Source organism: Lytechinus pictus, chromosome 14 (assembly GCF_037042905.1).
Source record: "Lytechinus pictus isolate F3 Inbred chromosome 14, Lp3.0, whole genome shotgun sequence".
Classification (NCBI taxonomy): Eukaryota; Metazoa; Echinodermata; class Echinoidea; order Temnopleuroida; family Toxopneustidae; genus Lytechinus; species Lytechinus pictus.
Genome location: NC_087258.1, coordinates 25,072,504 through 25,093,954, shown reverse-complemented (window position 1 = coordinate 25,093,954; position 21,451 = coordinate 25,072,504). Strand labels below are relative to the sequence as shown.

At 35.1% G+C, this 21,451-nt stretch overlaps 1 protein-coding gene and 1 non-coding gene across 2 annotated transcripts; one reads left to right on the top strand and one right to left on the bottom strand.

Annotated features, from left to right (window-relative positions):
• The first annotated feature begins 9,873 nt into the window (after window positions 1–9,873).
• On the top strand, window positions 9,874–10,014 carry LOC129276965 (U4 spliceosomal RNA). The gene has a single exon (XR_008586155.1). It is a non-coding gene; the product is annotated as a U4 spliceosomal RNA (small nuclear RNA).
• Window positions 10,015–11,683: 1,669 nt separating this feature from the next.
• LOC129275651 (transmembrane protein 222-like) lies at window positions 11,684–21,315 on the bottom strand. The gene is made up of 5 exons (XM_054912156.2): window positions 21,077–21,315; window positions 20,094–20,178; window positions 19,374–19,493; window positions 18,702–18,832; window positions 11,684–15,816 (listed from the first exon to the last, which is right to left on the bottom strand). Exons 1-5 carry the CDS (start codon window positions 21,259–21,261, stop codon window positions 15,735–15,737), a joined length of 603 nt encoding a protein of 200 aa, XP_054768131.2. The 5' UTR covers window positions 21,262–21,315; the 3' UTR covers window positions 11,684–15,734.
• Between the last annotated feature and the right edge of the window lie 136 nt (window positions 21,316–21,451).

The following is a 21,451-nucleotide window of genomic DNA, read 5'->3' as shown; positions in this document are numbered from 1 at the left end:
TTAGGCGTAATTGGTGCTGCAAAACAATTGAGTTGCAAATGAAAACAGATCGACTACAAATCTATGTTTGATCAAATGACACGCACTTGATTTTGGGGACTTATGATGGATTTAGTGTCTTGCAAGTTTAGTTTCCATTAGTAAAATGAAATTGGTGGAGGACTCCGTTGTAAAGCATTTTTTATAACTGAACCGGACTACTCTCCACCTTATTTAATCATTTGTAATAAATAAGACTTGAATAGTAAAACGTGAGTAGGTGTAGATCATTATTATATAGCACCGTTAGCACGTCATTATTACAGGTACAGAGGAAAAAATAAAGGCCCATTACTCGTTAAGCAAGTAGTGGTAACGCAAAAGAAATTCAATCTGCGTCAATCAATTAATTTATCGACCATGAAGGATTATATATATCGCACACTTTTTAAAACAAATCAGTCAAATAAGTCAGCTGGGTGCAACTGATACGACCATCACTGATAGTCACATTTCTGACATATATTCTAGTCAGAAATAACTCTGTTCTAGTAAAATACGACTAGAAAATAGTCAAATATGACTAGAATAACAGTTGCACTCAGCTGACCCTATTGACTAGTCACTTTAACTGATTTGTTTTTAGAGCGGATGCCCTGCCAATTTACCATACAGGTCAACCCCTTATTATTACAGTAAATTGATGAAAAGTCGAATTAAAATTAGTTTGAAAATAAGAAGGACAACTCCTTCACTTTGTTAATATTCAGTTTTATTTTAAAACAGGGTAGTCGTTCCAGCGTCAAATGCCTGCTTTACCAAAAGGGGGTGGGGGGGGGGGGGCAGAATAAAAATTTAGAAATGCGCATGTAATGATTGGCAGCTAAGTAGCTAGGTCTTACTTCTTTTCACAAATTGTATTTCTGGATCTCTGCACAAATTATAAACCAATATTGATAATTTGCGTTCATTATTATGACGTCACAATCAGGCAACGATTGACGTGTGACAGAGTCCTTCCAAACGTGGATGCGATCGCCAGTCTATGATAAGACGAAGGATGAAAATATTATGGGTCACCTGGCCATGGGGGTCATGCTGGTCAAAGGAAGAAGGACTTCCCCCGGTCCTGCAGGCCAATCCTGGACATGCTGGAAGAGCTCCAGTTTTCTGTCCACAAATCTGATCTTGAAACTTCGCCATATCCATCGGAAATAAAATTACTCAGTGTAAATATAGTAAGGTAGGGATAGCCTCCCCCTCCTGCCCCCTCTTCACTCCTCATCACACATTGGAGAAGAAGAAGAAGAAGAAGAAAAAAGAGTGAATTTATTTAAATAAAATGTTTGAAAAGAGAGGCATGAAATGACAGGAGTGAAAGAAAAAAATTCTTACTTAGTCGTCTTAGATTTCGCTTCGTTTTTAATTTGTCTGTTCAAGGAGTTATCACTTTATCTTGGTTTGTCATTTTTTTTATGTTATGCACGCGCGTGTGTGTGTGTGTTTGTGTGGGTGGGTCGGTGGCGGGGGTTATCGCAGGCCGCCTCTCAATTTCATGCGCGCTATAAGTTCTCGCTTTCCTTCTCCTTGCTCCTCCTTCTTCGTCGTTCTTCTCTCTTTCTTTCTTTCTTTCTTCTTCTTCTTCTTTTTTTTCTTCTTCTTTTTCATCTTCTTCTTCTTCTATTCTTTTTCTTTTTGTTTAATTTTATTATTATTATCATTCTAAATATCAATATGATTTTCATTATTGTTACTTTTGTCGTTATTATCATTGCCATTGTTATTATTGATATTGTTAGGCTGCTATTTCTAATCATCATTGTCATCATCATTAATATCATTATTTTTATTTCATCATTATTGTTGTTGTTGTTATTTTTATCATCATCATAACTATTGTTTCCATTATTGTTATTATTATCATTATTATTATTAATATTATTATTTTATTTTGATATTGTTGTTGTTGTTGTTGTTATTATTATCATTGTTATTATTAATAGTATTATTTCCATTATAATTATTATGATATTCATCTTCATTATCGTTTTTGTTATTGTTAACATTTCCCCTGTCATTTGTTTATTGCCCAAAATAACCTCTCGTCGTATATCTTTCCTGTGAGAGATATCATCGCTGGCGCGCGACCAAACCGCAGTTGACTGGTCAATTCAACATCCGGGACACGTCTCATCATTCATCTAATCGTTGTCCATGTCCATATCGTCTACGACTACATAATGAGGATGATAATAATAATAATTAAAATATAATAATAAATAATGATAATAATAATAATGATAACAATAACTATGATAATAATAATAATAACACTAATAATAATAAAAATAATAATATTGATAATAAAAAGAACAATAATCATCACAATACCCAATATTTATAATGCGCTTTTCCAAAATGGTCCAAAGCGCTTATACAATTTTAGTTTACCTAATTCATATAAAAAAAAAACAATACAGAAAGACAGAAAACGTAGGCAGTTGCCTTGAACAAAAAGGTTTTTAAGGACTTCTTAAATGATTCAATAGTTGGGGATTGTCTTAATGTGAGAGGGAGTTTGTTCCATTCCATTGAGGATGCAACAGTGACGGTTCTATCTCCGGTCTGTTTTCGTTTAGTTGGATCATGGACCCTTCATAGTGGGTCTTCAGAGGATCTAGTTCCTCTACCTGAGACATAAATTTCTAAACAATCAGACAAATATTTTGGGGCTAGGTTACTGAGTGATTTGTATACCAACAGAAGTAGCTTGAAAATGATCCGTTGTCTAATAGGGAGCCAGTGTAAATTATGTAACAGTGGTTCAGGAGGAGTGTCACGGCGTACTTCGAAAACGAGACGGGCGGCCCAAAGGCGCTGGAGACGATTTAAGAGGGCCGCTGAAGAAAGAAGACCATTACAGAAATCAAGAGGAGAAAGGATAAGGGAGCGTATGCTGGCATGGTTAGCAGTTGACCGATCAATAAACCTCTACGAATTCTAGTTTTTATGTTCCTCAAATGATATGTGACAGCACAACAAACAGTAGAAAAATGATCATACATAGTCATATGTTTATCAAAATATACACCTTACATCACAATTATTACACATGAGACTGTAAATTAATTTGTCTGCAGCTGTTTTGCCACATACCACATTTGCCTTTACAAACAAAGGATTGAAGATATGACCAACGAGTAATGGACAGTATTATGACGTCACAAAAAATATAAAGTCAGTATTTACCCATCGTGCTTTTTTTTTATTATACAGGCTTTGAATTTGGTTTGGACAGATGCTCCGCCCACAATTTCCGTTTTGAATAACCCTCCGCCAGCCCTCAATAATAATTCGGATGCTCTGACAATTTTATTTTTACGATTTTACGCCGTTAGATTAGGCAACCTTCCTTATTATCAGGCGTTAAAGGAATCCTACATGTTATTATCTTTTTTTGGTTGCTCTATGTTTTATAGTTCAACGTAACATTGAAAAAGAAAGCTCTCATAGTTATTCAAGCGTAAATATTACATATTGTTCTTGTTATTCTTTTCCTCCATGCACGATGTATTTGAAAATGGCTGATTTGTAATTATATTCGATTATTTTGTATTTGTGTTTGTTTATGTATATGATGCATATGATGACAATGAAAAAAAAAATTGAACTGGATAATTCTGAAACACAATCTCCTTGAAAAACAAACGATCAAAACCAATGAATGAATACTTAAAGAAAATTAACTTTCTTTGTTGTTAATGCGTATTTTTCTGAATCATTCAAATATGTCCATAGTTTTTTTGTGTAAGAAGGAGGTGGATATTGCCCTCAATCTCAAATCATGCACCAAGAAGTCAATAAAAAGTCACTTCTTTAGTCATGTCATAACATAAATTGTGTAAATGGGATAATGCGTCAAGTTGGTGTGTATAGTATATATACAAAATCGTTGACATTAATCACAATATTGTTAGTGTTAATTTGATATGTATGCTTTTGAATTTCATTTCTTTTATATTACATGTAGTTTTTCTATTTAATTAATTCTGTAATTGTTCACCATTGTATTATGATTGTTATATGTATTTTTATATGTACAGGGCTCTCTCGAAAAGCAGTTTTTATGTACTGAAGAGACCACCCTGTCTAAAGTAAACAGAAATAAATAAATAAATAAATGAATAAATAAATGAATAAATAAATAAATAAATAAACAAACAAACAAACAAACAAACAAACAAACAAACAAACAAACAAGCAAACAAACAAACAAACAAACAAACAAACAAATAAACAAATAAACAAATAAACAAATAAATAAATAAATAAATAAATAAATAAATAAATAAATAAATAAATAAATAAATAAATAAATAAATAAATAAATAAATAAATAAATAAATAAATAAATAAATAAATAAATAAATAAATAAATAAATAAATAAATAAATAAATAAATAAATAAATAAATAAATAAATAAATAATGAAAATTATATTGCACGTGTGGAGGCTGGGGTCCTAGTAAGCACGATACTTGTATTAATAATTGGCCCCCTAAATATTTATCTAATATTAGATGAACATTATATTGAAGTTATCATATAAAGAATATAATCCTTTGTGCTCGAGGGGCTTAGACGCTTTTCATGTCATCGATAGGCATTATTAATTAACTCATCCATTAGTACATCCTTCCTAATAGTTTGTTGTTTTTTAACTGGGGACAATGGTGACCTTTGGACAGGCATGACGAAAGTACATCCCTATTTACGGTGTAGGAAGGCCGCATCCGGTCCTATTTCTTCCCCTCCCTACCCCCAGAAATATTACGCAATAGTTTGTTGTTGCACGTGGCAGTACGCAGCGGGGGCGAGGGGGCAGTTGCCCCCCCCCCCCCCCCGAAATTTGGGAAACTTACATTTTTTTACTGATAATTTTCACAAAATTTCCCCAAAGAGTGAGAGCGAAACTTTTCAATTTTACTTTGGAAAAATACAAAGCGGCCCATGACAAGTTTAGTTGCTTCGATCCCTCGCTTTCGAATTTATTCGAAAACAGTTATGCTTCTTGGGTGGAAGGGGGTCTGCGTATATACAGTCATGTTGTTGTCTCCTCGCCAATCTCGTTTTATTTCTGTGTAATTTCTATCTAATTCATTTTTTTCATAATATGCGCAATGTGCACATGCCCTATTTCATGGTAAATGTAAATATTCATGATCATGATTTCCAACAACATAAATAGAGCAGAAATGTATTATATCAACTACAAATCGAAACAATCAAATAAGAATATCATAAAAACATCTTAGATACAGTACACAAGACGACAATAAATAAATTTATTCTTTAAAATGTTTTCTGAATGTGTTTCTGATAAGCTTCTATATCAACTTTGATGACAGAAGCTAATCTAAATATTATCATAATTATTATTGATTTAGACAGGTGCCTGTCATGATATTATCACTACTTTCGCAGCGTATCATTTGACCTTGTCGGATGGCCATGGTGTGTAAATCTAATCGGGGAAAGTGATTTTATTGAATCTTGATTGATACATTTCCAACGCTAAATATCTCCCTATTACGTCATTTTTCAAGACCAGTTTAAATGTCAAAACATCAATTACACTCTAAAAAAGGTTTACCCAATAGTGGGTACAATGAAAACATGCACGTTGATGGTTAAAAATATTTTTTTAAGACACAATGTTGCGGTGAAATATGGCGTCATCTATATCTAGATATAATCCAGGGGTGGATCCAGGATTTTCAAAGGGGGGGGGGGGACATTTTTCCGAGGATAAATTTGACAAGCCAAAAAAAAAAATTTTAACCAAAAATTAATGATATTTCGTCACTAAAAAGAATTTAACAAGCAAAAAAGGGGGCACACTTCTGTTTTAATGGCATTTTTACATTACAAAATTTAATTTTGCTACTCATAGGGGGGGGGGGGCACAGCCGGCCCGTGATATAATCTATTCCGAAGCGCACTGTTATTATTACACAAGAGCATCGGAGTGCCTCGCTCAAGGGCCGAGAATCGAACCCCGGACCTACATGTGACAAGTCAGGTGCCTTGTGGTTCAACCACGGCACCTCCATTCATTGTTTTGACAGTGATGATTACTAAAGATTTAGTCACATAACACCATTTGCATTATGAGGTGCTACGCTTTTTGGCATTATTTGGAGAAAAAAAATATATCATCAAAATTGATTAAAAAACATAGTATTCCGGTACTTTCCCAAATATAACTGTATTTTATTTACAAATTAACGTAAAAAATCTGTCTGGTAAAAAAAAGACCACCTTCGGTTTCTCTGGTCGTCGACCTTCTATCAATTTCCGAACGGAATATCCCGTTTATATTTCTAAAGCAACCAAGGTAGCATGTTTTAAACTAAGCGCGAATATATCAGCCTCTCATATGGGGCACCCCAGGAAAATCCAGGGATAGCCGTACTACCCCTGTAGGCCAAAGATTGACGAAGCTTTTCGTTGATTAAAATTCTTATTCTCCTCATGAGCTAGCTGCGGGAGTGTATACTGTGCCGGCCATTATCTTAAGTTCAACATCTGCTAGGATTCACACAATTCGAACAGAATAATGCAATACAATAATTTTTTTAGCATATTTAGCCACATGCTATACTGGTATCACTTTTTATTCATTGGCAATTTTTGCACAGTGGTGCCTAAAAATGGACATGAAAAGTTGCACTTTTAATGGTGTTCCAATATCAATTTGGAAAAAATAGAATTGTTAATATTTGGGATATTGATGTCAAATTCTTGGTCATTTCATAATTTAATGTAATTTTGTCTTTCTTTTAAAATATCGATATCATATCACCCTCAATTGACGTCATAATCATGATACTGGAGAAATAATAATAATCAATAAAAGTTTCCCCCTTTCCTGGATACAATTTGGAACTCATTAATGTCACTCTTCGCAGTCATGGTCATGTTATATATCCCATGATCTACTAGTACTCGTTTCCTCTTACCCCCCCCCCCCCCATCCCGGGCGCCATCCCCTCCATTCACTCTTCCAACCATGCACCCCCCCCCCCATCGTCCATCTAATCACGATTATTCTCCAACATACATTTTTTTTTTAAGATAAAGCAAATGAGGGATGATGATTGTCAAAAAATAGCCAAATGTGATGATTTCTTTCCGAGAATGTATAACGGGAAAAATAACGAGGGGCAATATCTTTGGCGGTATTATTTCACATTAATTTATTTGCTTATTATTTTACTTATTATTTTAATAATCAATTGGTTTTGTGTCATCAGCTCGGGGTTTATTTTATTTGGTTTATGTATCTTTACCTTACAGCTTTAACTTGGGCCTATTGGTTTCAACAAAATAACAGAACAGCAGAGACAGCTAATACATTCTTTAATATGCTGAAAACAGGACGTTTTATTACCCCTCGCCCGCCCCTAAAATATTGATAACATTCTCAGGCAATTCCGCTGGCTTTGATACTTTACTTCATGTGATGTCATATAGAAGGCCTGATCGAAGGTGATATGTTGTGTGGAAGGATTTGATTAATGAATGCCATTGGAATGTCATTATTTTGATTGGCATTTAACCGAGTATGTTGTCTGCATGGAATATTTGCCATGTCGGAAATCATGAAGAGAAAACGGGAATTACTCCCCGAAAATGAATATTCCTCCCATTGAATTATTCTTTTTCAGTTTTACCATATGAAGAGTTTAGTTGCAAAAGGGGTTAGGTCCACTTTGGACCATTCCGAGAAAACCATGTTTTTTATTCTCACTTATTTCAATATTCTTATGAGAAACTAAATTGCCATGATGTACTACCCTATCATGTGAACATAAAATTGGGTATAAAAGAAATCTACCTGTTTTCAATTTTTTTCTATAAATGTTTGAAAAAATTATCATTGTGGACCTAACCCCTTTTGCAAGCAAACTGAAATAAATCCAATCTCTTTTGATTAAAAGAGTGATTTTTCTTTGCCACTTTCATTCACATTTTCATTTTAATTTCAAATTTTCTTTGGTATCATCAGAGTGACTACAAATTTAGAGGTTTAGAGACAGAAAACAATAAAATTTATGAAATATGGACCTAACCCCTTTTGACAAATGAGTTCTTCAGAAGAGTTTAGTTGCAAAAGGGGTTAGGTCCACTCCAAGAATTTTTTTTTTAATTGTCCCATATTGCAATATTCTTATGCGAAAGAGAATTTTCATGATACCCTACCATGAAAACATAAAATTGGGTATAAAAGAAACCTACCTGTCTTCATATTTTTTAAGATAGTCTTTTCCAAAAAAAATTATGCGTGGACCTAACCCCTTTTGAAAAAAAGGTGATTTTACTTTGCCATTTTAGTTCACTTTTTAATAGGGATTTCAACTTTTCTTTGGTATCATCTTATAGAGCTACTGAAAATCTATACTTTGAGACACAAAAATCAAATTTGATGAAAAATAGACCTAACCCCTTTTGCAAGTTAGCTCTTCATATAAAAATTCATTTTTTTTCTCGCACTTATACATGTAAAATATATATTCCTTTTAAAATCCAAACACTAAGCGGTGTTGTAAGAAAATATTTGCAATTAATTGCAGATTTTAGTCTCAAATTTACAAGTGATCGATCAATTTTTAACTTATGCGAATCAATTTATTTTTGTTGATGCAATAGAAGCAGACCAACAATCTACTGCAAAGTTGCAATTCCAAATTAAAAGACTTGTGATTAAAATTGACTTACAAATAATTATTGCAAATTTTTGCAACGGCCCCCCATTAGACTCTTATTTTCTAAGTGTTATATTGCCCCCTTCATGAAAAATCGGGTGCACCTTTTAACTACTCATCGTCATTGTCATCTCGAGCTCCCCCCCTCTCCCTCTCTCTCTCTCTCCCTCTCTTTATATCTCTATCTCCTTCTCTCTCACACACTCCCTCCCTCTCTATCTTTCCACTCCATCATCCTCCACATTTTCCTTCTTCATCTCGTCAACTGGTGTCGAATACACGAAGAAGATAAATCAGATGACTTGTGTGTGTGCTAACGTAAACGTATCTCATCGCATTGCGCCCTAGGATGGATCTGGAAGTGGGTTATTACAGTCACCAGAACTGTCATTTTCGACACGATTTAGACAAGGCAGGTTCCTAATCGGAGTAATGTTCCCCCAATGCCTTGGGCGCCGGAAAGGCCAATGAGACGACGAGCACGGATTTAGCTCCATCTTCTGTTTGCTATGTGTGTTATTTACCATGGGTAGCACCCCCTTGAAATCATGTAGTTATGTTAAAAAAATTGGAATTTAACCCAAAGTACCTTCATTTCGTAGTGAAAACCCTTTTTTGTGCTTGTCATTTTTTTTCTGTTTGTCAATTTTTTCCTGACCAAAATCACCATCATTTTGAAGTGGAAACTATTTTTTTTTTGCTTGTCATTTTTTTCTCCAAACCAGCACTCTCTATTAAAAATAGTTCCCAGTGCTCGGGCTGATCGTCACACAAAGGAGTTGGAAAGCGGATGCTAAACTCTCAACTATTGTGATTTAAATTAGGGCATGGATAATACACAAATCCCTTGGACGGACGGACTCTAGTTGTGAGGAGGGTGCTCAAAACTGATATATATTTTTCTAAATTTGGGGATTGTAGTAATGTCATTTGGTTATGAGAGTTAGGTAATATAATATTTTATCAGCTATTACCAAGGAAATCTGAATTTTGATTTGACCGTAGCCCGTGTAAAGGCTTCTTTGAAATATTATAGATCAAATTGCATTTATTTTCAAGTTTACTCTCACTGTAACAACATACTGTGTTTGGAATCTTTGTATTCGTCAGAAAACTGATTGAGAATATCTTTGCGCAGAGGCAGTATCGTAGCCAATGAGGTTTATCCGAGGCGCGATTATTGCTAGTTGAAAACTTATCCCAATACCCCGCTCTGACGACGTGAAATACCGTCGGCTGTAGCAATTTTTCCAGATCTCCAAGGAGATCTAATAATTCAACACAAAGAAAATGCCCCATTTATCCCGTTTATCTATTTATCGTGACTTTCTTTCTTGCTTTCATTCTTTTTTCTTTCTTCCTTCCTTCCTTCTTTCTTTCCTCCTTTCTTTCTTTCTTTCTTACTGACTTTCTTTCTTTTCCTTCCTTTCGACCTCTTTTCCTCTGCTCCTCCTTCTGCTTCACCTCCTTCTTTTCCCTTTCTCTATTGATTTAAATATTGTGACAATACTTTTGCCACGAGAGGAGAAATATGTTTCGACTTCATTACGTCGTCGTTTCTTATCAAGGTGGCGCTGTTTTATATTCGTGATCGAGCCTTATTTAGTCACAGCTACCAATAAAATATAAGCAAACTGATCGTCTTCTCTATTTTTGAGCTATTCTTACCGACTTCAGGAAATTCGGGAAATTTCTTTCTCATAGGTTCCACGCCTTTCATGTAATCATGGACCTATTATGATTTAATCAAGCTGGCATAAAAGCGTCACTATTTACATGGACCTATTACACAAAAATTAACTCATCAGACTGGAGATTTAAGACCCGCTTCTCAAATTATGAAAAGTAATTCTCTCCTGGATTATGAATGATCCTCTTCTTCTTTATCATCATCATCATCATCATGACCACAATCATCTTCACCATCATCGTCATCACCACCATCACTATCATCGTCATCATCATCATCATCATAGTCATCATCATCATTCTCATCATCATCTCCATCATCATCACCACCACCATCATCATCACCATCATCATCATCATCGTCATCATCATCACCATCATCATCATCATCGTCATCACCATCATCATCATCACCATCATGGAATCATCTCCATCATCACCATCATGGAATCATCATCCCCATCATGGAATCATCACCACCATCATCATCATCATCACCATCATGGAATCATCTCCATCATCACCATCATCACCATCATGGAATCATCTCCATCATCACCATCATGGAATCATCATCATCACGGAATCGTCATCATCATCATCACCACCATCTTCATCAACATAACCATCATCATCACCACCACCATCATCATCACCATCACCATTTTTATCATTATCATCATCATCATCATCGTAATCATCAGAATCATCATTTCCATCATAATCACCACCATCACCCCACTACACAAGCATGGACCTATTACAAAGGTCCATGGTACAAGTGAGGAATGGCCATATGATGCAACACCTTCTCGTCTGCCCCCTTTTTACCAGAGCCATGCACTGCCAAATATCTGGGCCTGTTTCATAAAGGACTTGCAACTGATGTAACTTTGCCATAATGGCAACTACCATGGTAACAGGGCTCAACAGCCAATCAGAATCAAGGATTCCGTGGCAGTTGCCATAATGGCAAAGTTACAACAGTTGCAAGTCCTTTATGAAATTGGCCCCTGGAGTCCTTTGACCCCAAAGCCAGATCTGGTAGCACTGGACAGGACTCGTGTAGTGACCCGAGAAGAAGATCATCATCAATATCATCACTATTATCTTCACAATCATCTTCACAAACATTGCTATCATCATCATCACCACCATCACCATCATCATCATCTTCATTGCTATAATTCTCCACCAAGTACATGTAACATTCACACATTTAATTAGAAAAAACATAAAGAATGATATATTGATGTCATCTTATATTTACTATATAACAATATGAAATTTCAAAATTGCAAATAAACAAGTTGTATATGTTCATCATCCAAACGAGCCATAATTGCACTACTATGTAGCAGCAAACCCCTGCCACATATGGACTACGAATCGTTTTTAGAATAGTTTATATAAGTTTCTTTTGAAAATAATAATTAAAAAAATGTTCAAAATTCACATGATACTCCATCTGCAAGATTACTATTTATACTGTTTAAAAGTAATGGAAAATAAATTGGATTCTAGTCATCGTGTCTCTTCGATCGCATCGAATTGATACACTGTAAATCTGTCAAGAATCCCAATTATACCTCAGTCACATTTACTCTACGGCGTCCGTACGGCGAGTCGAAAACAGACATTTCATTCATTCTTATTCAAACCACCTATATGTAACTATCTTTTAAAATGTTAAAACAGCTGTTTTTGACTCGCTGTATGGCCACCGTAGAGTTAATGTGAACGAGGTATAATTGGGCTATTGAGGTATAAAATGTGACAGAGGTATTACACACAACGTCTAGGGAATATTAAATCAATATCAAGTGAATTGAACAAAATAGGAAAGTGCTGATACAAATTTCTATGTACACAAAAGTGATAAATTATCAATAATTGATTTCTTATTCAAAGTTCACAATTCATGACCATAGGGCAGCTGCCATAGGGTGTCTACACTATACAATAAATATCATAATCATTTTTTGATGCATAGAATACACAAAGTTCAGAAATAGAATGAAATCAAGAAGTATTAAATAAAAAAAATCATTTTCATAAATCTAATCCAAATAAGGTACCCTGTTTTTATATTTTTTCTTCTAAAAATATTTGCATCATGAAATTCACACCCTTATTCCTAAGTTTATTTTGATTTTTATCTCTAAAAATTGAAGTATAAAACATAGTTACAGAGGTAAAACACAAAATGTATCTTGAAAGTACATAGATTACAAGAAGTAGTGTAAATCTAATAAATACATACATGTAAGTACCCACGTCCGATCTACATGCTCCAATACTGATCTAGAAGAAAGTAATGATTTTGATAAAACCTGACCCCAAAATGTAAGAAAAAAATCTCAAAAATTAAACGAATAATGTGCAATGTATGAGTAGTTCGATTAACAAATTTACATATTTATGCTGGAGAATAAAGGTATTTTCATAGACAGGTTATAAAACGGGTTTGATATTTCATTTGCAACAACATGAGAATCCCAAGTGCATTGTTGATGGTTGCAAGGAAAATCTAGTCCACAAAATAAGATGAATTAAGTGAAAATAGTCAAACTAACTAAGCAAAATAATGAAAACTTCACTGAAATAGTTGTTTATTTGTGTAATGTGTCCCCAAAACATGAATGCGTCTCAATGGGTGGTGCGATTTCACAAGACAATTTTCTATTTCATATGTTAATAAATGAATATGGCATTACCAATATTTCAATTTTCTGCTTCAAAAATGTATGATTTCCTCAAGGAATATATATATATACTTTATTTTGATACAGGCAGGTTCCTCATGCAAACTGGGACATAATATACATTATCCAAAAAATTAATAAAATAAAATTTTAAGTTGGATAATAACAATATCAACCTATCCATTCACATTCAAATTTAAAGATCCCAGACCTTTTTTGTTGTTAATATTAAATTTACTTGATTATGCCAATGTTGAATTTTACTCTGTTCAAATTAACTCAAACTCACAGTATTGATATTAAACAGGTTTTGTAAATGTTTTGAAATATACATAAAGAAAATAATATTTCAGTAAAGACTACAGCCAGAAAATGCAACCTTGAGAACATTAGCAAAGCTTCGAAAATAAATGTATTTCATAGTAGAATAGCATTTGCCCTGGAGCATTTCCTAAGCCACCATGTGTACATACATATATCAGCATTTAGTCTTGTGACTATATGTTTATTAAAGGTCCACCGTCCACGGATTCAGTTGCACGGTTGTGTACTCGCCGCCATTTTCATAACGATCATCGACGTAATTTGCATGCAGCTGTCAATCAAAAGCCAGTCATGCACTGAGCATGTACACATATACACAGTACATGTATACGTTACGCTGCTTTTGGCTACATCAGCACTGGTCCAATATCTACTGACGTCACTTCACGCAGCAGAAGGAGGCGGATCCAACCTGCAAAGATGTTTGAACAGCAGCCGAAGCATATGCAAACTGAGAATCGTCAGAGTTCCGGCATTCGGAACATGGCATTTGCATGTACAACTAATGATAACATTGGTGTCAATGGGCAGCTTGCGCCGTCCGCAGTGCGTACGTATGTCAAGCAGCGCCCTCTGAATCCGGGGACGGTGAACCTTTAACATGGACATTATTACCTTGCTGTCCAAGTCACTCTAAGTAGATATTTATTTATTCATTTACAGATAATAAGAATACAGAAGCATGATCGGATGAATTCAATTTATACAGAACAATACATGCAGTAGCTATGTATGGAAATGTGTTGGGAACTTTTCATAAAAAAATGCAAGGAGATTGAATCAAAGGAAAAGGGACATGGTTAAGAAAGATACAATATAAAATGGAAGTGACAGAGAAAATGAGAGAATGGGAAAATAACATGAAAATGAAAAAGAAAATTCTTGTATTGATGTAATAAAATAAAACAATATATAATGCTAATCCCAGCAGTTTTCCTCTTGCATCGACAAGTGGGCATCAAATATATATATATATATATATTAACATATCAGTGATCTCATTTGTAATATATTAACAACAAAATCTTTATCCAATAAGCTAAGTGAATGAAATAATAAAGCTTGAAGTTGACTTAAAAACAGGATTCAAATGCAATAAGCGTCTTTCACAGTCGCTATTCTATACTCTCCATTGCATTGTCTATGATGAATAGAGTACCGAAGCGTCATCACTCTTTGCATTTTAGCGTTTTTTTATACCATATTTTGGTAGAGCATGATGAACAACCCCACAACCCAAATTTGGTGGGAATCGGTCCATGGGGCCCCAAGATATGACCTTATGAATGCATAATTAGCCCCATTGAAGTCAATGTAATAGTCTGGATCGAAATGTTAGGAACCAGGTCAATAATACATTTACTTCAATGGGGCTAATATGCACTCATGAGGTCATTTCTCAGGCCCCCATGGACCGATTCTCACAAAATTTTGGAAGTGGTTGCTTTTCATCATGCTCTACCAGAATATGGTATCAAAAACGCTGAAATGCAATTTGTGACGTCATCACTTTGGTACTCTCTGTGAGGATTAGTGATGAAAGCATAAATGCAGGATTGTGAAAGATGCAGCTCTGGATTTTGGTATGAAGGTGACTTACGGCTGCATAATACATTTACTAATGCTATTAACTATTTCAGAATGGTGACACTATTGTGAATTTCAAGATTTTATAACTGGGAAAACAGTCACTTCCTATCACAGATAAATTACAGTAAAACATACTGGAACTTTTTAATCTTGTAGCATACCATGAATATACACACATGTACACAAATATATATGATGGCCCTGCATCGGTTGCAGTTGTAGTAATGAAAAGACATTCAAACTACTGTACATGAGACAAATATATATAGTTGCAGGAGAGAAAATAGAGATTGATAGAGTCAGAGCGGGGTAGTTACAGTCATATGTGCATTGATCAGCTTTCAAGGGGAATAATTATTTTTTTGCTGATCCCATCAAATCTGAGAATGAAAAGGAAAAAAAAAGGCATTGGAAATACCTGTAATAGAGAGAGGTTTTTTGAGGAGGAAAGCATACTTGGTGAACCCATGAGAAATTCTTCGGCCAAGCCTGCTTAGCCTCCGACAACTGTCGGGCCAGGGAAAGTGAGATTTTGAAACTAACCATACTGCAATTTCCAGTGGCATTACACAATATCTACCGGTCATAAATCTGCGCAATTGGTATCAGCTTTTACAGATTAAAAATCAAAATGGGGCAAATTTTCCATGAAAACTGTAAACAATATGCATTTAGGGATCTAAATAAAGACAAGAACAAGTGTGATTATAGTCCCATACAGGATAACTGCAGGCAGCCACGTCTTTAAAAATCCACCAAATCTGCAAAGATGAAAAGAAAGAAAAGAAGGGAGACAAAATAATTTCAGAAAGACAACAGTGGATATCATCTGTACAAGACATATGAGCAGGTAAATTGTAGATAATCTTGAATTAATTTTGAAAAAAGTTCACATCAATCCGTTATGCCTAAATCCTACATTTTTTAGGACAAATTTTGTTTTCATACAGAGAAACATACCAGGGAGAGGGTGGAGGGGGGGGGGGTGGGGTGACCTCTGTCATTACAAGGTGAACACCATGGTTGAACATGGATTTCAAAATGGACCTTCAACAAGTAATCATCCTTTGGTTTAGAAACAAGTAAATTGTGTCACATTTGGCCAAGACTCCTCTTAGCCCCACCTATTTCCCTGAATGAAGGAATTTTGTTGTAGTCTGAAAGGCATCTGATTTTCATGTAGACTAATGCCCTGGGGCGGTATTCTGAGGTCATTTCATCTTTAAAATATTTTATTTTATCTCTTAAAATGAAATTGGTATTCTGAGATGACATTTTATCTCTCAGATAAAATTTAAAATTGTATCTTGAGTATAAATTTTATCTTGCGTATCTATGATGATACGCAACAGAGCAGTGGCTGCGTAGACATACCCATCACGTATCTGGCCATTGCAACGCGGGTGATGTGCTTGCGCCCAAGTTACTTTGAAGAAAAAAATGAAATAAACTTAAAAGAGGGTAAGGGCTATTTTATCTCCGTGACGTTGATTTTGTCAATATTTCTAGGTGAATTAACTCCAAATGTTGGCATGAAAATTAAGAACAAGTGGAATGCCTCTGGCCGTCTCACCTGCATCACGCGATTCAATATAGCAGCAGTGCTGATTTTGAAAACTACTATAACTCGCACAAGATGTTCAGTGATACTTGGTTACTCTTATTTCCACGTTTTATGAACTAGACCAATACACTTATAGAGATATGATGGCAATTCAACAAATACCCCCAACGTGGCCAAAGTTCTTTGACCTTACATGACCTTTGACCTTGATCATGTGACCTGAAACTCGCACAGGATGTTCAGTGATACTTGATTACTATTATGTCCAAGTTTTATGAACTAGACCAACACACTTTCAAATTTATGGCTGTAATTCGACAAATACCCCAATTTGGCCAAAGTTCATTGACCCTAAATGACCTTTGACCTTGATCATGTGACCTGAAACTTGCACAGGATGTTCAGTAATACTTGATTACTATTATGTCCAAGTTTCATGAATCAGATCCATAAACTTTCAAAGTTATGATGGTAATTCAACAGATACCCCCAATTCGGCCAAAGTTCATTGACCCTAAATGACCTTTGACCTTGGTCATGTGATGTGAAACTCATGCAGGATGTTCAGTGATACTTGATTAACCTTATGTATAAGTTTCATGAACTAGGTCCATATATTTTCTAAGTTATGATGACATTTCAAAAACTTAACCTTAGGTTAAGATTTTGATGTTGATTCCCCCAACATGGTCTAAGTTCATTGACCCTAAATGACCTTTGACCTTGGTCATGTGACATGAAACTCAGGCAGGATGTTCAGTAATACTTGATTAACCTTATGGCCAAGTTTCATGAACTAGGTCCATATACTTTCTAAGTTATGCTGTCATTTCAAAAACTTAACCTCAGGTTAAGATTTGGTGTTGACGCCGCCGCCGCCGTCGCCGCCGCCGTCGGAAAAGCGGCGCCTATAGTCTCACTCTGCTATGCAGGTGAGACAAATATGATATATTCATTGAGAACAGCACCTTAAAGTTATTCCTGTACAATCAGGAAGCATTTCATAAGACTTTTCTTGACTAATATTGTTTTTGAAATGATGCTTGAAAAGATGCGATATAGACTTCGAAAAAAAATGAGAGATTTTCCAGTTTTGTTAAAAAGAAATCTCTGTAAAGACGCGCAAGCGTATAGTTCAAGCGTATTGAAGTCAATAAATTGACGCAATCTCACTCCTTCGTCACACCTCCTAGTGGAATGGATTTCCATTGGTTGAGTGATATGAGAGAGCTATAAAAGCGCGTTTCTAATTGGATATTGATTAAAAAATAGGTGTGTCTTACAGAGATAAAATGGAGATAAAATTGTTCTCAGAATACCAATTCGGAGAGATTTTAAGGGTATTTTATCTCACTGATTTTAACGGAGAAAAAATATTTTATTTTATCTGAGATAAAATGGATCTCAGAATACCACCCCAGATGATCTGATGCCCACTTCATCTACTGGCTATTTTGCTCTTGGTCAGATGACTATTTGTTTCATCCAACCACACACACCAATTTGGTTAATAAATAAATTATCTAATCATACAGTCCAGACCATGTGGGTTTAGACAACAAAATCGGTGTAGCCTAGCTTGCAATGGATCAAAATAGGAAATGGGCTAAAAAGTAAATGGTAATTGGATCAAATGCTTATTACACAAACTGGTTGTAGACGAACTTGGATTAGGCCATGTGGGATGAGACCAAATGGAAAGTAAACAAAGCGAATGTAGACCCAGTGGCCCGTATTCTGAAGTCAGGTTTAACTTAGACCATGGTCTAACTCTGTGCTAAAATTATGGGAAGTCAAAAATGTCAAAATTTTTATTAAGTTGTACGTTTCTTATGTTTACTGTGCACTTTCCTGATTCATAGATGGTGAAGACAATCATCTATTTATACTTCCTAGACATATCATGAATGATTTGAGAGCCATATGAGCTGAAATATGATATCTGTACCATTAATGATTTATGTAACAATTGGCTATCCACACTTAAACCACAACTTTAAACCTGAGATTAAGTTAAACCCGACTTCAGAATACGGGCCAGTGGAAATATATCCAAATAGAGAGTGACAAAAGATAACTAACCCAACATATTTTCCATAAATGAGCATCAGAAAGCAAAGTTTAACCATGTTCCATGATGTACTACCTCTGTACTTCATAAGATTCATAGCCATCGCAACGTGTGAATGACAGTTGTCGCAAAAGAGATTATGCTGCAGATAAAATGAAAATAATGGAATGAAGAAAGTTTGGAAACGTTAGCTTATACATGTATGTTGTCATAGAATAGCAGTGCTGTGTCCAAGACTGAGTTGTTAACACGCAAGTCCAAGTCCGAGTTATGGTCTCAAAGTACTAGTCCTGGTCTGAGCCCATCATTAGAGAAAGAAACTGGAGACCTACTAGGATCAAAGATAGTCTCAACGTCCCCATTTTTCTTTCTCTCATCTTTCATCCGTTTCTTCTATTTCAAGTTCTTCATCTCGTCTTTATTACTTTTAATCTTTTTCAATTTCCTTTCTTCTCCTCTCCCTCCCATCCTCATTTTTTCTCTTTCTTCTCCATTTCCCTTTCCGCTTCTTTTCTTTAGCTTTTCTCTTCCATCTCCTCCTACTCCTCTTCTTTCACCTCCTTCTTTCTTTATTTTCTTCTTTGTATTCTTTTATCTTCTTCCTCTTCTCCTTCTCACGTTACTTTTTTTCTGTCTTCTTATTCTTCTATGATTTAACCTACCATTGTTATGATGAAACTTACCATTCTATTTTTATATTCCTCTGAGGCTTCATGTACAGATGTATCCCATGTTCCTGGTTTGGCCTGCGATGATTCCAGAATCCAGTATTTGGTAGGTCTGCCAAAAGCCATGTCATTCTCCTAAAATGATGAAAATTTAGTGAAATTGAGTAAATTCAAGAGAACAAATTTTATATATAGCATGACAATTCTTGTAGAAATATTCACAATTCCATTTTACTGCAAAAGAATACAGACTAGAACTTCATTTGGCTGGATTTTTTTTAGTTGCAAAATTAAATGCTAGATTAAAATTTACAAATAATTTTGTTGTAAAATCAGTAAATTGATCCAATAAACAAATATGCAGCTTATATCCTTCACATCATAACCGTTTTAGGGCACACACATCTCATATAATCTTAATGATGTGAAATGATGGTATGCACTTTTGGGAGGAATGGGGAACCAAACTTCTTAAAATACCGGCAACAATATTTCATATTTCAAACACATATTACATGAAATACTTTACTAGTATCTGAAATTAATTCAAATAGTGAAGAAAAAAAAATTTATTATCAAGATAATTCATAAATTTACCACAATTAAAAGCAGGCTTCAGGCAACACTTTACTCCTTTGTGAAACACTATCCAATCAAATTTTTGCAGTATGTGTGACAAATGGAAGCAGCGAAATGTCAATAGATGTATGGATGGTTGTGATTTGCTTCACTTACCGATACATAATATGGAGCAGCGAAATCCCTGATGATTCCCTGTGATGTTGCAATACCCATGTGACCGATGAAAGGGAATAACCACCTACAGATTGAAATAAAGTACAAATCAGTCTCTTATATAAAATTACACTTATTTGGTCTCTGTTTACACCAAGAACAGATTTCCAGCAAACTTACATGTACATGTAGATGATACATTAAGAAAAATATGAAGAATAAAATGACAATTATCTATATAGAGCGTTTTGGCAATACATTAAAAATGCGTATTTTGGTCTGAATCAATTGCCTGCGCAGTATCAGAGCATATCCCTAAAAAGGACCAAAATCTGACGAATATCCCATAGCCATAGGCTCCTTTACAAAATTTGCCGTCGAGTATGAGAGCATATTCAACAGTGCACATGCGCGAATGCGTGAAATGTACAACGCGTACAATGAAAGTATGCTGTGCACAGTATAAGAGCACTCAATGACGCCATAATGAACTACATCGGATGTCATTGTCAACAACCAAATGAAGTGATATGATGCCATTATGTGATGACTTGTTTAATAAAAGTTCTCCCTCTATTTGATTGCTAGGCCTAGGAGTGGGATAGATGATCATAATTTTATTGGATGACTTTCTTTCATGGAATACCAGAAATATTCCACTCGTCAGTGATATGACGTTAATCTCTAGGAGCCTCCTGGCTAGGATTATGATTGCACTCTATTTTTGTGTGTGTAAACTAAAATTGTAATTAATTTATCTCGACTCTAAAATAGGCCCCCATCTGCTTTTTCTTCTCCCCCTCTTCCTGTCACAGCCCCATCACATTTTCGCTCTAAGATTTTACTCCCTCACCCCCAGATCCCCACGTATACCGGCAAATTTATTTTATTTTCTTCTTTAATTATTATTTTGTTGAGAACAGCGACAGCGTACAATAACTACAAATATTTCAGCGTATGGGACTAATGTAATGCGTACTTACGTTAGAAATGGGATTGGCGTCCAAACAACGCAAAATGGGTATCTCATCCTTTTGGGTTCGATTCCATTTCCATTCGTCATCTTGCAATGATTCTCCGTCGATTCGATGTCTCTCCGATTGACACTAAATGCCACCTCAGGGTCGTTTTCCATTCCGTTTGGTAAAGGAGTGTACGAGTGTTTCATCCTCCGAGAAACAAGCTCCAAATTTGATTTTTACCAATCTTTCGCGCATGCGCAATTAATATTCGTGAGATTGAGATGCTAAGACAAGATATTACGATAGTATAAATAATGATAATAATGAAAATAACAATAGTAATAGTTAATCTTCCACCCCCTCTCTCACTTTCTTTCTCTCATCCCAATCTATTCT

Coding starts and splice junctions, on each gene's coding strand:
- LOC129275651 (XM_054912156.2), bottom strand. CDS start 21,261: ATGAAACACTCGTACACTCCTTTACCAAACGGAATGGAAAACGACCCT. Junction 19,494..20,093: donor CTGCTCCATATTATGTATCG/GTAAGTGAAGCA, acceptor TCATCATTTTAG/GAGAATGACATGGCTTTTGG. Junction 15,817..18,701: donor ATTTATGGAAAATATGTTGG/GTTAGTTATCTT, acceptor TCATCTTTGCAG/ATTTGGTGGATTTTTAAAGA.